This window comes from Rhinatrema bivittatum, chromosome 11, assembly GCF_901001135.1.
Source record: "Rhinatrema bivittatum chromosome 11, aRhiBiv1.1, whole genome shotgun sequence".
Classification (NCBI taxonomy): domain Eukaryota; kingdom Metazoa; phylum Chordata; class Amphibia; order Gymnophiona; family Rhinatrematidae; genus Rhinatrema; species Rhinatrema bivittatum.
In genome coordinates, this window is record NC_042625.1 from 69914402 (window position 1) to 69930858 (window position 16457).

The 16457-nt window shown below is 48.8% G+C and overlaps 1 protein-coding gene across 1 annotated transcript; it reads left to right on the forward strand.

Moving 5' to 3' along the window:
• The first annotated feature begins 210 nt into the window (after window positions 1–210).
• Window positions 211–16012, forward strand: CALM3 (calmodulin 3). The gene is made up of 6 exons (XM_029620046.1): window positions 211–354; window positions 2103–2133; window positions 2317–2460; window positions 2878–2984; window positions 4016–4151; window positions 13836–16012. The coding sequence occupies exons 1-6, from the start codon at window positions 352–354 to the stop codon at window positions 13862–13864; spliced, it is 450 nt and encodes a 149-aa protein (XP_029475906.1). The 5' UTR covers window positions 211–351; the 3' UTR covers window positions 13865–16012.
• The last annotated feature ends 445 nt before the right edge of the window (window positions 16013–16457 follow it).

Consider the following 16457-nt stretch of genomic DNA (forward strand, 5'->3'; position numbering starts at 1 on the left):
GGAGGCGGGACAAGTTGCTACGCAACAAACTACTGCAGAACGATATTCTTTCGCGAGGACCATAAGGAGAAAAAGTAGTGCACGGTTTATAGCGTGGCAATTTCTCTACCCCAATTTCCCAATGACGCTCATTCTAGTGTAGAGATGGCTTTTGAAATATGAGCCAAGGGCAGCTGCTGGGGTACCCGAGAATGCCGCGGACGAATGTGATGCGGTCGGCGCAGGGGGCGTGGTTCCGGAGAGGAGGCGGGAGGATCCTCAGTGTAACCGGGAGACGGTGACGCGGCTAGCGGCGGAAACCAGACCCGGAGACCCTCGAAGTTCCCGCCCCGGACACTAGTACCGCGCAGCATGGTGAGAAGGGTCAGGAAAAGAGAGGGGAGTCTGAGGTCTTGTTGCTGTCCTGGTTTGGTTAGGGGAGAGTGAAAGGGACATCTTGTTTCCCCAGGTTGAGGTTGGGATTAGGGTTGGTGGGGGTAAGGTGTTTTATTACTTCTTCCCGATTAGTATTGTGGGGAGTGGTGGCACATTTTGTGGATGGTCCCTGCTTGGTTGGGGGGAGGGTGCATTTTGTGGGTGGCCCGTGCTTGGTTTCTGGGGGGGGTGCATTTTGTGGGTGGCCCCTTCTTGGCTGTGGGGGGGGGGGGTGCATTTTGTGGGTGGCCCCTGCTTGGCTGTGGGGGGGGGGTCCATTTTGTGGGTGGCCCCTGCTTGGCTGTGGGGGGGGGTCCATTTTGTGGGTGGCCCCTGCTTGGCTGTGGGGGGGGGGGGTCCATTTTGTGGGTGGCCCCTGCTTGGCTGTGGGGGGGGGGGTGCATTTTGTGGGTGGCCCCTGCTTGGCTGTGGGGGGGGGTGCATTTTGTGGGTGGCCCCTGCTTGGCTGTGGGGGGGGGTGCATTTTGTGGGTGGCCCCTGCTTGGCTGTGGGGGGGGGTGCATTTTGTGGGTGGCCCCTGCTTGGCTGTGGGGGGGGTGCATTTTGTGGGTGGCCCCTGCTTGGCTGTGGGGGGGGGTCCATTTTGTGGGTGGCCCCTGCTTGGCTGTGGGGGGGGGTGCATTTTGTGGGTGGCCCCTGCTTGGCTGTGGGGGGGGGTGCATTTTGTGGGTGGCCCCTGCTTGGCTGTGGGGGGGGGTGCATTTTGTGGGTGGCCCCTGCTTGGCTGTGGGGGGGGGTGCATTTTGTGGGTGGCCCCTGCTTGGCTGTGGGGGGGGGTGCATTTTGTGGGTGGCCCCTGCTTGGCTGTGGGGGGGGGGGGGTGCATTTTGTGGGTGGCCCCTGCTTGGCTGTGGGGGGGGGTGCATTTTGTGGGTGGCCCCTGCTTGGTTTCTGGGGGGAGGATGCATTTTGTGGGTGGCCACTGTTTGGTTGGGGGAGTAGTGGGTGCAGCATCTTGTTGCCCCCCTTGGTGAGGGTGGAGTATTTTGTTACACTTCTCCTCCCCATGCTAAACAACCAACTGGGTCTTATTCACTCCTAATTCTCTTTGAGTTAGAGGTGGAGGGTTATCTTGTTTCTGATTGGGTGGTTGGGGTTCATCTCGCTTCTCCCCCTGATTTAGAGCACTGGGATGAAATCTGGCCCTGTTGGTTGGGGAAATTGGGAAGCGTTTTTTTTGCTACCTGCAATTGATATAGCAGAGGGAAGCATTTCATTACTATGGTTGTTTGATATGGGGAGAGAGGCATCTTGTTGCTGCTATTGCTTTGGGTGAGAGTGAAGGTTTGTAGCGGTATCTTATTGCTGTCTCTGGTTCATTGGGAAGGCCCCACATTGTAAACCGAATTGATTTGATTTGTATCAAGAAATTCGGTATATAAAAGCCTTAATAAATAAATAAATAAAATCTTGTGGTTGGTGCTGTGGTGTCCTTGTGTTACCGGGTTGGTTGTCAGGGTAGGATTGTGCAGGGGCATTTCCTTGCTGCCTCTGGTTTGTGATTGGGTAGTGATAACGACTTATCTCTACCTCCTAGTTTTGGTTGGGTAGAAGGAGTTTATCATTTCTGCTTCTGGTAGGTGACTGGGAGGGTAGAATTTCTGGTAGTTTCTGCATGTGACATCCCAAGATTGAATCTGACTTTTGTCTGCCTTCTGCATCCCCAGGCTGACCAACTCACAGAGGAACAAATTGCAGGTGAGTCTCGGTAACCAATTGCACTTGAGCATTGTCCTCATGTGTCCTCCCCCCTAAAGCCCCCTGCTAGAGCTGTAATTATAGTACCTGCCACTATCTGGCGCCAAGCACTAGGATGGGGTGGCAGTGTAGAAGAGGGCTTTGGGCTTGTGTGTTCCTTATGATCTGCAGTTTCTCTTCCAGAATTCAAGGAGGCTTTCTCCCTTTTTGACAAGGATGGAGATGGCACCATCACCACCAAGGAGCTGGGGACTGTTATGCGCTCGCTGGGGCAAAACCCCACAGAGGCTGAGTTGCAGGACATGATCAACGAAGTGGATGCTGATGGTAGGTTTGCTTTGGAAGGGACACACATGCTGACTCTAGCAGTTAAAGCCCTCGTGTTTCTAGATTGGACAGGAGTCGTTGGCTCTTCTGAGAATAGTCTTATAGCGATAAAAGGATTTCCTGGAGATCTGTAATCTTAGTGGGACGGCAGAAAGTCAAACACTATAGGCAGTTCTGTTTCTAGGTCTGAGTTTCCCTGGGCTCCTATTGCCTGATATTGCTGTAGTTATGCTGGCAGTGGTACCACATGTCTGTAACGGGTTTGGGGGGTGGGGTGGAGATAGTGCAAGACGGTAACTGAGGTGGCTGTCATACCGACCACAAGCCAGAATGGTGGCTAGAAATATGCTCTTGAACTTAAACCTGGAAATAGGTATGCACTCCCCTGCCTCAGTTGTCTTCTCTGCTGCTTTCTAGGGAATGGGACAATTGATTTTCCAGAGTTCCTGACCATGATGGCAAGGAAGATGAAGGACACAGACAGCGAAGAAGAGATTCGGGAGGCCTTCCGTGTGTTTGATAAGGTGAGGGACATGCTTATTCAGTAGCTTGCCTGTGTTGTAGGAGTGAAGGGCAGTATTTAAATCCAGGAGTTCTTACATTTAGGGGAGAGAGAGGTCTAGCATTATTTGCTTTTCTTCAATTTCCTCTTTTTGTCCCTTTTTGGTTCCTGTAGTCTGCTCAGAGTTTGGGAAGATCATCTCTCTTGGCTGAACATGCAAATGGAAGCACTTTTGCATAATACGACAACATAATATTATACAGCAACTACAGGTTTCAGTTGCACCCATAACTTTCTAAGAATTTTTTCCTTTATGGCTTTTAAACTTCTACGAAAGGGGAGGGTAGAGTTTCCTCTCTGCCCACTGTGGTCCTGTTTGCTAACATTCTATTGTGCATGGCAACACAACACAAACTGACACTATTTCCCCCTTCATTTCCAATCAGAGTTAAATGACTGAGCATTCAGTCTAATTCTTGAATGCAGGGTTCACTCCTGCCTCTTGCTTTTGCCTGTTGGGAAGGAATTGGACTGAGCCTGGCAGTTATGCAATTTCACCACTAGATGGTGCCCAAGACCATGCAGTCTTTAGATGGACACTAAATTACCACTTGGTGCATCTACTAGATAAATGAAGCTTGACCGACCGTGCCGCAAATGCGCAGTAGAGAGCAACTGTACCGTGCATGCGTGGGCAGCGCGTCTGTCAGAGCTTGCCTGTAACAAAAATGGCGCGGCGAGGAGCAGTAGTGGCGGTGGGAGGGAGGGAGGGACCTCCCCCGGAGATCTTCTGTCTGCGCCATCCGAAGGGGTTGTGAATGAGCTGAGAGGGGGAGTGACTGAGGGGAGGGAGACTAGAGGGGGAGGGAGAATGAGGGGTAAGGAAATGGACCAAAAAAAAAAAAGGTAATGTAGCCCGTTATTACGGGCTTAACGGCTAGTATTTTATATAAAACAACTTACAGGGCAAAAGAAATTTAAAAAAAAGAAACTCGGTGGGCTTTTGATTTTCATGATGTTGCTGCTTTGTGCTTTCCCTCTTTGGCCTGGCAGGATGGTAACGGGTACATCAGTGCAGCAGAACTACGTCACGTCATGACAAACTTGGGTGAGAAGCTGACGGATGAGGAGGTGGACGAGATGATCCGTGAGGCTGACATTGACGGGGATGGGCAGGTTAACTATGAAGGTGAGACTCTCTGCCCTGCCATAAGGGGGAAGATACGCAGAGCTAAAAGTTTGGTTTTGAGCTCCCCTTCTAATTCTTCCTGGAGCTGGGAGTTGAACTTGGGTCCCACTGCATGGCAGTGTGCAGCCACTGGGCTGGTGCCAAACTTTGGTTTTTTGATATTTGTTGGTAAATGGTTTTTCTTGTATGTGTTTGTTTTTGAAATCTTGCATCTTTTGTTCAAGGATTTAACTTCCTGTTATCTCCTGGAAAGGTTAAACGTGGGCAAATAATACTGTAGAATTCTTTCCTTTCTGGAGCTAAAACTGTAGAATAAAGCAAAAGTTGGGAATGTTTCCCTTCTAGAAATCGTTGGGAATTTTTAGCCTTGGTGGCTGGATACGGTTTCACACCAATGCATATGAACTGACTGTGTTCCCAATCTTTAAATATGCCACCAAGTCACTTTACAGGAGGAATTAATCTTGTGTTGCCTGAATGTAACTACTCCATGACTTCCTGCTTAGATTGGTCAAACAGGCAGTTCAAAAATGCCATAGTTACTGCATAGGGGAAACAGATTGCAACACAAAGGATGTGTTTGTGTTGTCTGGTGTCAGTGACATGAGATACTGTCCTCTGGCTCTCTGTATCCACTCTGCAGTAAGCAAGAATGTGAGGAAAATAGTGACTTTTTTTATCATCTGTCAGACCAGGCCAGACAAGTGAGCTATGTCTTTCTGCCCACAGATGGAGACACAAAACTGAAAGCTGACTTCATTCCCCCTATAAAAGTTTAGTACTGCCTTCAGCATTTTTCTGTCTCCAGCATATTGTGCAGTCATGTGGACTGGTGCCACAGCAATAAATAAGCTATTCCTAGAAAGGATTTAGGCATTGGTTCCTGGTGACGCTTAGGCAGAGTCCTGAGGTTTCTCTGGGAAATGGTCATGTTGGACTGATTCTCCCTTCATCTTGGGAACCAACTTGGGGTCTGTTCTGCACCAATGGGTCAAGTACCAGGTGGTCCCCAGTGACTTCCCCTGGTGGGTCTGGCAGCAAGGCAGCAGTTTTTGGTCTGATTGCCTGGTAGATCAGAATCCTAAAGGTTTGCAACGCTGCCTCTTATTCTCCTATGATGCTGTGCTAAATTTGGAATCGAGGTTGGAGGTAATCCACCTCTCCCTCCCTCCGCTGGCTTCTAGTTTCTTCCTGGAGGTTTGGGGGAAAGGAGAATCGAGGCACCACAGGTAACCTCGACATGTCAGCCATTCTGCCTGAGGTGCAATCCGCAGAAAGTCTGCACCCTGCCAAAAACAAAACTTGATGGGTTCCCCAGTTCAAGCTCTGCCTCCTATGGGGGAAGGCAGTGCTATGGTGCACGTGGAGTAGGGCCTGGTCGGCGTGCCCATTTTGGAAGGATTAGTAGTCACTTTGAGCCAAACAATAGATACTTGTGTAAATAAGCATGCCAGGCTCTTTAGCTCTCTTCCCTCTGATAAGCGAACAGAGAAGTTCCATGGGGCTACTGATTTACCTTCAGGCACGGCAGAGTCTGCAAGGCTCCAGTTTGCTATGGATCTATTGTAGCCAGTGACCTCCAAGTATGTTGGAGTTCTTCTGTAGTGCCCGCTCTGCTAGTGGGCAATCGAGGGAACAGCCTGTGGAACCAGTTCCCTGTATGTACCTGGATCAGTCCAGACTGCTGGGCTATGCCTCTTTCCAGCAGATGGAGACTTTCTCTTCCCCTGTACACAAATGAGGCTTCCTAGAGGTTTTTTAAACCAAATTTAAGCTTGTGGTGATGCAAGTGAGTGCAGTTTTGTTTTGTTTTTTTAATTCCCTGGGTGGTTCTGCTTGGACAGTACCTCTTTGGAGTCCTCCTTGAGTACTTTCCAGTCATTAGTCCCACATGGAGGAACCTCAGGTTGGCCTTGGCAGTGTTTGGGGTGTTAGTGCTCCTCTGGCTGGGACACTCCTAGGGAATTGGCAGGACTGAAGGAGGAAGAGATAGCTGTGCCTCCTCAGAAGGGGGGTTAATGTCTCGGTGGATGGTCCTTAATTCTGGGGTTTCAGCAGTGGAGATGTAATAGGGGCAATCTGTAGGGGGATCCCATATTCCTGGGTGCTTGTAGGACCCCCTTCCCACCCCAGACCGAGTACTTTCTGCTGCCTCTGATTCTAGCCTTAAGGTAACCAAGACTGGAGGGATCTATATTCCCTTCTCAGGGAAGGATAGGGTGTCTTTTTTTTATTTCTATAATCTCTCCCCAGGCTGCTATATGCAGTGGCTTTATGACTCCAGTTTATTTTAAAATATTTGTAAGGTGCTTTACAGATTTCAATAAATCGCCCAAAATGATATACAAAATTTAAAACTACTAAAACACAATTCTACAACCTAAAACATCAGATCCTCCTGCATTGGGTCCAACTTCCCTCAGAGGAGGCCACTGTGACCTTTTATGCAGGTAATGAGGGGGGGGGGGGGCTGAGTCTGTTTCCTACATGGGGGGCCAACAGCTCCCGGATGGATTCCCAGCTAGTGAATCTCACATGGTGGAGAGAAGTGAGGTTGAGGGCTCCTTTTGGTCAGGCACCCCCAGTCTGGCCTGGTAAGGGCTAGTTGAAGATGGGTCCCCAGAGTCTATGGCTGTGCCTCTTGGGAGTTTCCACACAGAGTGACGGGCAGTGTAATCTTGGCCTTATTGTACAGGGTTGTCCTCTCTCTAAGAGAACTTTTGTGGAGTGGTCCTGGAAGTTTAGGGACCAAAGTTCAGGAGTGCTTATTGGAACCAAGAGGGCTGCTTTCAGAGGCTACAAGCAAGATGCTCAGGTAGCGCTCTCTTCCTTGAAGTATTGCAGTACAGTGGATTTGGCTGGGGTAGTCCCCTCCTTGTTCTGGGCGTGCTCATTCACAGGAACAGATGGAGTCTTCTGCACCGGGGGGGTGTGGATCACCATTCGGGTCTTCCCTGTCTAGGCTTCGGTGGCTCTGGTATTAGGCTGATTTTGGGGCTCTGTCTCCCCTGAAAAGAGGTTGGTGCATAGTACTACTTATTTCAGGTCTTTTAGTAGAGGTATTCTTGTGGTCCTCTGGAGAATGCCAGCCCTTTTCTTAGGTGGTTCCCCACATAGATACATAGGGGCATTCCCTCTGATCACTTCCAGGGGTTACAACCAGGTATTTCTGAGGTGCATTAGCACAAGAGAAGAGCTGTGAGGCACTCTTGTGCTAATTAGGACTCCAGATACCTATTTGTCAAGGAGTAGTAAGGCCTCCCTAATGCATGGAGGGAATCTCGTTCTTCCTTTAATCAGAAGTCTGACTATTCAGGGCTGAGGTGGCACAGGAAAATTTATCATGCTGACTTATCTCAAATAGTTCTGTCTAGAGCATAGGGAAGCCCTCATGTCTCCAAAGAAAAAAGCGACACTCAAGGCCTCACTCCCATTATCCATTTCCACATCTGCCCCAAGCATGGTATGTTCTGCTGGTCATAGCTTCCAGAGTAATGGACCTGAATGTAGTACCTTAGGTATAGATCCATGTGCATCTTATTTTGATTTGCTCTCTGGGTGATATTCAGCAGCCCAGTGTTCCAAGGCTTTTTTCCTCTCTCTAGGAAGGTTATAAGGAGCTTGAGCAGGTGTTTTTTCACAATTGTGTCCTGCAAGCAATGGTTCAAGTCTCCTTCGTGGCTTTTTCGTGCCGTAGATGTGAGTCTTATAGGTTAAGAGGGGAGTTATGGTTTGAGGCTGCTGAAGTGGGGACAGGAATCCTAGTGGAGAGCTAACTGGTTTCTAGCTCAAAAGGCAGCCCAGGTGGTAACGGTCAATGTAGCACTGTTAGCTGATATAAACAAACTGAGGGGATCTAGTGGCCTTCAGGGACCTTGGTAAATGAGTCAGATTTGGTCTGGGAAGGAGTTCTTTCAAGACCTAGTAGCAGCTCATATGGCTAACACTGTCATACAGACAAATATTTTGAGCTGTCGCTTTTGAGAAGTGTAAAGACTGGTAGAAGTGGCCTTTGCTCTGTAGGGGTCAGGTGAGGGCACCTCCATGAGTGGATTTCAGATCTGCTCCAATCCAAGCAAATTCTTTGGCTGAAAAAGTAAAGCAGGAGCCAAGAGTTCTGATATCCTGGTAGAGCCATGATTGGCATCCAGTCTGGCACGCATTTCCGCCAAAAGCCTGGATGTTCCCTGGACTGAGTGCTGAAGGTGCAAGCTGAGTCGTTCCTTCACTCTCTCTTAGTTGGAGGATTCTTCCTTAAGATCCCTTCCATTCTCTATTACAACCTTGGCTGTAAAGAGAACCAAACTACTTAGCAAGGATTGGGGGTTACAGCCTTCAGTGGCATGAAAAAGGACCACGTAGTGGACCTTGGGGTTTGAGCCTCCCTGAGATCAATTTACAGAAGAAAAGATTTCCCTTTGAAGGGTCCATTCCTTCAAGCTTGTCCTTTCACCAGAGGAGAATGGGATGAAGGCGCAGTGCGCAAACGAGGGTAGAGACTGGCTCTGGCTTGCTGCAAGAAATGGTAATGGAAATTCTCTTCTTACTCTCTAATTAGATACTTTCTTCTGTGGATTCAAAAGCATGTTAGCCCATTCCAATAAGAGTTTGCAGGACTCTGAGGACCAGTGATCCTGCTTGACAAGGACATAGGCTTCCTAGGCAGTCAGAATCTATTTTTCCAGAAGATATTGTAAAGGCAGTGTTCTTGCCTGTGCGTGTGGCCTAGGAGAGACTTTGCCTTGGATGCAGGGGTCATGAGTGATTTGTGGCTCCCTCCTGCCTGGTCTGGATGGAGCTTTGGAACACTAGCATGGATGATAAGATGAAATTTAAACTTTTTGTTTTGTTTAGTCCTGCCAGATCAGTCCAGAAGCCACGATGATCAAGGCTCTGTCTGATAGGTTCAGAAATCTAAAAGCAAGTATATTGTTGCCCACTGAAAGCACCTGGCCTAACTGAGTTTTTGGTGTCAGGTTTGGTCATAGTGGTGATTTGGGGAAAAAAAAATCAAAACAATTGCTTCGTTATTTTAGCGATGATATACTGAAGGCATCATCAGAACTTTATATGGGAGTGAAGCTGGCTTTGAACTTTTTTTTTTTTTCCCCGCCCCCCCCCCCCTCTCCATTTGTTGTAGGAGGAGGACGTAATCACTTGTCTGGACTGATCTGGTAGGACTAAAGGAAAGAATTAACAGGTAAAGTTTGTTTCGTCTTTTAAACTGTGAGTTGGCAGGCATGGAATTATATACTAGATGTGCATTCATTGCTCCATTTGTTTTAGTGGTATAGGTGTGTGTCATGAATGGATGGTGCATATACTTGGCATGTACATACATGCATACTGCTGAAACAAATGGAGCAGTGAAGGGACATGCCTATTCTATACAGGCCATTTGGAGGTCTGTTTTGCTTATTGCCTTGGGATGTTGGCATTTGTTTTTTTTTTTTAACCATTCCCTGTACGTACCAGATCAGTCCAGCCCGCTGGGTTGTCTCCCTTCCAGCAGATGGGAGTCAGAGCAAAAAACTTAAAAGGCACACTCTCTCTTAACTTGATGTGCCACCTACAATCCTTCAGTATTTTCTGACTCCAGCAGAGGAGGTCGGCAGCACCTACGGTCCTGATCCTATCATATTACTTTAGTTATTCTCAGAGTTGGTATCTCTCCTTTCCCTTTGCGATCTAGCTTATTTAGGCGGGAGGAGCTGGATCCTTTGAACTGGACGTTGAGGCCCTGCAACCCAGCATGGAGCGCCTCAAGGGGAATCCGGTCCTCTCGGGGCTGCGGGCTCCTCCCAAGACATTTCCCTTTCACCCGATGCTTACACAGCTAGTGACCCAGGAGTGGGAACCTCCTGAGGCGACCCTGCGGGTGGGGTGGGCGATGGAGAAACTCTACCCATTGCCCGAGGAGTCCTTGGACCTTCTCAGGATACCCAAAGTGGACTTGTCAGTCTCCGCTGTCACTAAGCGGACGACCATTCCCGTGACTGCGCTTAAGGATTTACAGGATAGGAGACTTGAGGTTCTTCTCAAAAGGATTTTTAAGGTATCAGTGCTGTGTATTCGGGCAGCTGACTGTAGTTGCCTCATGCAGTGGGCAACCCTTGTGTGAGTACAGCAAATGCTCATCTCTCAGGAGTTGCCTCCGGAGGAGGCCGGCCAGGCAAATAAGATGGAATCCATGGTGCATTACACTGCAGATACTTTATATGATTTCCTCCGGGCTTCTTCACAACATGGCTATGGCGGTTTCAGCCAGGAGGCTTCTTTGGCTTTGGAACTGGTCAGCGGACATTTCTTCCAAGACCCAGTTGGGCAATCTTCCTTTTAAAGGGAAATTATTTGGGGATGAGCTGGAAGCCCTCATCAAGTCTCTGGGAGAGAACAAAGTGTATAAGTTGCCGGAGGATAAGCCCAGGGCCTCCAGCACTTTTGGTGAGGCGCGTTCCCGGTTTCGGGGACAGTGCAGATTTTGGCAGGCTAGGGCTCCTGCCTTTCCCGCCCGGCAACACTCAAAGTTCTGTCTTGGCCTACTTCCTTTCGCGGCCACAGACCCTTCTGTGACGGGCTCTCAGTGAACCGCAGGGGCCAAGCTGTCCCAATGAAGGTGTGCAGACCCTCTCCCCAGTCCCATTGGTAGGTGGCCGCCTCTCCCTATTTCTCGAGGAGTGGGTCAAGATTACATCAGACCAGTGGGTCCTCCAAATAATCGAAAACTGCTACGAGTTGGATTTTGCCCGCCCATTACGGGATCTGTTCCTGATGTTGCCCTGTGGGTCTCAAGCCAAGCAAGAAGTGGTCGGACAAACCCTGGATTGGTTGAAATCCCTGGGAGCCATTGTGCCAGTCCCTCCGGAGGAGCACAGGTCCGGCAGATACTCCATCTGTTTTGTGGTCCCAAAGAAAGAGGGATCCTTTCGTCCGATTTTGGACCTGAAAACGGTCAACTGAGCTCTTTGGGTACCTCCGTTCCGCATGGAGACTCTCCGCTCGGTCATTGCGGCCATTCACTCCGGAGAATATTTGCCCTCTTTGGACCTTACAGAGGCATATCTTCACATAGGGATCCATGAGCATCATCAACTATTTCTCCAGTTCATGGTTCTAGGCGAACATATTATCAGTTCCAAGCGCTCCAGTTCGGGTTGGCAAAGGCTCCACGGGTCTTCACCAAGGTGATGGTGGTAGCAGCGGCCCTCAGGCGGGAGGGGATCTTAGTTCACCCCTATCTAGACGATTGGCTCATACGGGCGAAATCGGAGAACCTCTGTCGGATGGCGGTATGCACGGTTTTGCTCCGGCTCCAGTCTCTTGGTTGGGTGGTCAACTTTGCCAAGAGCCAGTTGATACCATCTCAGGTCCTCAACTTCTTGGGCACACACTTCGATACTTCGGTCGGCAAGGTCTTCCTCACCCAGGAGAGGATGCACAAGTTATGGGCGCAAATCCGTCAGCTCTTGTCACTACCCCTTCCCCTAGTGTGGGATTATTTAAAAGCAGCTGGTTCCATGGCATCTACTCTGGAAATAGTTCCCTTCCCGTGTGTGCATATGAGACCGTTACAGGGGGCATTGCTTTCTCGTTGGGATCCGAAGTCTGAGGAGTTCCACCTATGGTTGCCCCTTTTGGAACCTGCCAGATCCAGCCTCAATTGGTGGTTGATCCTGGCCCACTTGCAACGGGGGATGGACCCGAGGGAACCAGTGGGTGATCGTGATGATGGATGCCAGCCTCTCTGGTTAGGGAGCAGTTTGCCAGTTACAGACTGCTCAGGGCTGCTGGACGAGTTATCAGGCGACATGGTCCATAAATCGGTTGGAGACCAGGGTGGTGCGCCTGGAGTTACGCGTCTTTCTCCCTCTGCTCTGTCGGCGTTCAGTACGAGTCTTGTCGGACAAGGCGATGACCGTGGCCTATATCAACTGTCAGGGAAGAACCAAAAACCGGCTGGTGGCCTTGGAGGCTGACTGGCTCATGGCCTGGGCAGAGCGCCATCTGGTCCGCCTAGTGGCCTCTCACATAGCCAGGGTAGACAACATTCATGCGGATTTTCTCAGTCTACAATATCTGGATCCCAGCAAGTGGGAACTGTCCGAAGCAGCCTTCCGGCTCCTCACTCGTCGCTGGGTGGGTTCCGTACCTAGACTTGATGGCGACTCAGAAAAATGCAAAGGCGGCTCGGTTTTTCAGTCGGAGAGATCATGGGTTGGAGGGGGTGGATGCCCTTGTCCTTCCGTGGCCTCTCAACATTCTGCTGTACATGTTTCTCCCCTGGCCTCTAGTGGGCAAGGTCTTGTCGGATAGAAGCACACATGGGGTCCATCATCCTTGTAGCTCCAGAGTGGCCCCGATGGCTGTGGTTTGCAGATCTGATCAACTTGGCGATTGACAGTCTGGTGCGTCTCAACCATCTTCCGAATCTTCTTCAGCCAAGGTCCAGTATTTTTCGATCGCGCAGATCGCTTTTGTCTAGTGGCCTGGCTTATGAGAGGAGGTAGTTGAGAAAGAGGGGTATTCTGACTCCGTTATCTCTACCTTTCTCCAAGCGAGGAAACTGCCCACTTCACTTGCCTATATTCGAGTCTGGAGGGTTTTCAACTCTTGGTGTTGTGGGTTGAATGTGTCCCTGTGGCGGGCCTCGGTGTTGCATATTCTAGCCTTTTTTGCAGGATGGCCTGAAGAAAGGTTTGGTGTGCAGGTCGTGGCCCTAGGGTGTCTGCGGGGCAAGGTTGAAGGTGTTTCACTGGCAGCTCATCCGGACATGTCCTGTTTTTTGAAGGGGGCTAAACACTTGAATCCTCTGGTCAGAAAAGTCTGTCCTTCGTAGATTTTAAATTTGGTTCTCAGTGGCTTATGTGGTCTTCCATTTGAGCCTCTCAGGCAGGCCACGTTGAAGGACCAGACTCTCAGAACGGGTTTTCCTGGTGATGATCACCTCCGCAAGGCGGGTATCGGAATTTCACATTTGTTATTCTGCTATGGTATGGATTATACTAAAGGATCGTAGGTGGCACACCAAGTTAAGAGAGGGTGCCTTTTCAGTTTTTTGCTCTGACTCCATCTGCTGGAAGGGAGGAGACAACCCAGCGGTCTGGACTGATCCTTGGTACTATCAGAATGAAAATTAGCAGGTAAGAACCAATTTTCCTTTATTGCTTCAGGACTACAGTGAAAGTTGGATGTTGAAAGTGAGCTGTGTACCACAAGATAATAGAAAATCAGTGCGGACTCTTTTCATTTGGACAGATAAGCTCCAGGTCCCATACTGTCTCTGCCAATTCTTCCTTCTTACTCCAGTACTATAGTGTCTGCTTGACTTCCAGCTTTACTCGGAAGCTACATCCATACAATTGGAGTTGGGCTAAGGATGGGAAGGCTTCCAAATTCTTTTCTTTTGGTTCTGGTTTTTGGTGTGTATTTTCAATTCTTTGTTCCCTGACATTGCCTTGAGTGAGAGGCATCTCTTAATGTCTTGAGTTATTCCATGCTGACAACTTTGTGAGCTTCATGGTCCTAACCAATCTTAGCAGCCTCAGTGGGTACCAAGAAGCTTGGATGGGAGGATAATAAATGCTTTTAAATAAAATAAGAAAAACAATGCCGCCTTCAGACTCCAGCAGTGTGTACCTCTGATATTCAACTCCCATTACTTTCTCTTTTTTTTTTATCCAACAGAATTTGTCCAGATGATGACAGCCAAATGAGAGGGTCTCAGCTGGCTCCGCCCACGCTCTCGGGGATATATTCTGTCTCTAGCCAACGTTCAGTCCTCTCTTCCGCGTCTCTTTAAACCACTCTTTAAGCAATGGGCAAGGTGGGGTGGGGTGGGGGGGGCCATGTTTTGGGAGAAATAGAGCAACTTGTGGCAAAAACTGCATGACTGGATCTGGCTGAGTCTCCACCTCCTGATTCCTAGCTGCTACTGCACCGACCTGAAGCGCCATGGGGGCCCACTGCACATTTGCTTGCCCCCATCACCTGTGATTATTTCCCCCCCTCTCGTTTTTAGGTCTGACTGAGCTGGCACCCTCCAAGTGATTTCATGCCCTAGAGAACCCGCACAGCTGGCAGGGGGGAGGGGTGGGAGGTGCGGGGGGGGAAAACCACTGCAGTGTGCATGCTTTTCACGCCAATGTGCTTCCATAGTGGCGTGTTTGACAGTCGTGCTCTGATTTAGGGGGTGGGGGGGTGGGTATCTCAGTACAATGAGACGGGGGAAGAAAGGAATGGCATAGACTTCTCCTGAATCTTGGAGGAGTCTTGTACAGCATTTAACAACAATAAACCTATGTCTTATATATATATTTATACTATAGGGGTGGCCACTGGCACCGTGTGCATTTCTGTACTAACCTATGTGTTTTGCAAGCTGAGCATTCTGTAAACTGATGATTCTGAATTTGTGACCATGGCAGCATGGATTTTGCCAGGCCTCTGTCAGATACTTTTCAGCTGATGGACTAACCTTCACTGTCCAACTCTGCTGTTTCAGTTTTCACTTTCTTCCAAAAAAAAAAAAAATTGTAAGCAGAGTGCACCACAAAGGGTAGGCAGAGTGGCATTTTCTCTCCGTGGCTCACTGTCTGACACACTACCCACCAGGTATGTGTCTCTTTTGGGGGGGGGTCAGATGGAAGGGGTGGGGGAATGTTCTGAAGGGTTTATTGAAACGAGAGGAGTTGCGGCAAAGTATCGTGGGGTGGATGACCTCATCATTCCAGCGCTTGATGTCATCGACCAGCAACAGCACCGCCTGCTTTTCCTGCAGGGGTTTCATGGTGTAGTTTTGAAATGTCTTAATTTTTTTTTTCTTCTCCCCCCAACCGTATAGAAGTAGGTAACTGAATAATATTTAGTAGAAACTATATGGTAGTTCTTGGCAATATATATGTGTATATAATCCTGTCTGATACCTTTCTGAAGTGACTTTTTTTCCTGTGTATGAAGTTGTCCCTTTGCACGAAGACCAAGCTGTTTCTTGAAAGTCCAGGAAATGCATATTAAATGGATTTTAAACAGGAAAAATAAATCCACAGGAAACCTATTGCACTTTAATATCTCAATGAAAAACTGCTCCCCCCCCTTAAGATTCTGTAATGGTTTTGGGGGAGGTATAATGCAGGTTTTCTGTACTTGGGTTTCATGGATTATCCTGAAATCTGGGAGGTGTGCTTTTTATTTTTTGGCCCTCTAGCCTTCCTCTCCCTCAACCTTGTAGTGCTCTTGTCTGCCACAGCTGAGAAAATGGTGACCTTCAGCTGCTCGGTCACTTCCATTCCACATCTGCTGGGTCCTGGTTGAAAACCCGTTAACATGTGGCTTTTGCAGCTTTGGGGGGGGGGGGGGGCTGGGTCTGTCCACTTCCACTTTTTCTCTAGCAGATGTCCTGGGGGTGGGGCATGCTTTGACTAAGACTCATTTTTCACAGCAGTTAGAGAAGACCTGCTGAGCTTCCTAATCCTTAATCTCTGCAGTAAAAAGGAGACGAGTAACTGGCATTTTAACCAGTAAAGTGAGCCATGTGCTGGGAGTGTCCAAGCAGCTGTACCCACAGGCATTACGAGAAGGGAGCAGCCTTTAGACAATAACTTCTACCACCTTAACCTTTTTTTTTAAATAAACTTTCCCTTGGGAATAGCCAGAAGGAGAAATCTGTGAATCTTCCCCTGAACAGAAACCTGCCTGGGAAAAGTTTGTATTATTCCTGTAATACTTGCTGGGAGTTTAAGATCAAGACTCTGAAACTAAGGTACAGTGATTTCTGGTTGTACACATGGTCACAGCTTGCTGCTGAGATGGGGACCTGGGCTATTTACAAGCGCAATAAAATGTGAAAAAAATGTTACAAATCATTTGGAGCCTCTGTTCTGCTTTTTTCTTTTGGGTTGCTGTATGTTACCGTCTTTAGTGGGGAGGAGAGATGGATGTTTTGCATGTTGAATGTCATTTGTGATGGTATGGGGGTGTACCTATCCACTTCTATACCATTCAACAGCAGTTGGATAAGAGATTGCTGCAGAAGGGGTGAATTTGGGTCTGAAATGAGGAATGGGGACCAGGTGGAAGGTTCTAGTACTTGGAAACAGGTTGGAGCATGTGGCATACAAGTCCATGCACTAATTGCTATCCAGTATACAGGGTAGGCTGGTACAGTTCCACCCAATGCTCACTAGAGGACAGTAAATGCACACCATTCTTGCCCATAGAGCTGTGCTGCTCTAACACAGCCACCTCAATGTAGAAGGTTATAAATGTATTTGAACTTGAAAGTGGTTCAGGCTGTGTTGAAGTATTTTG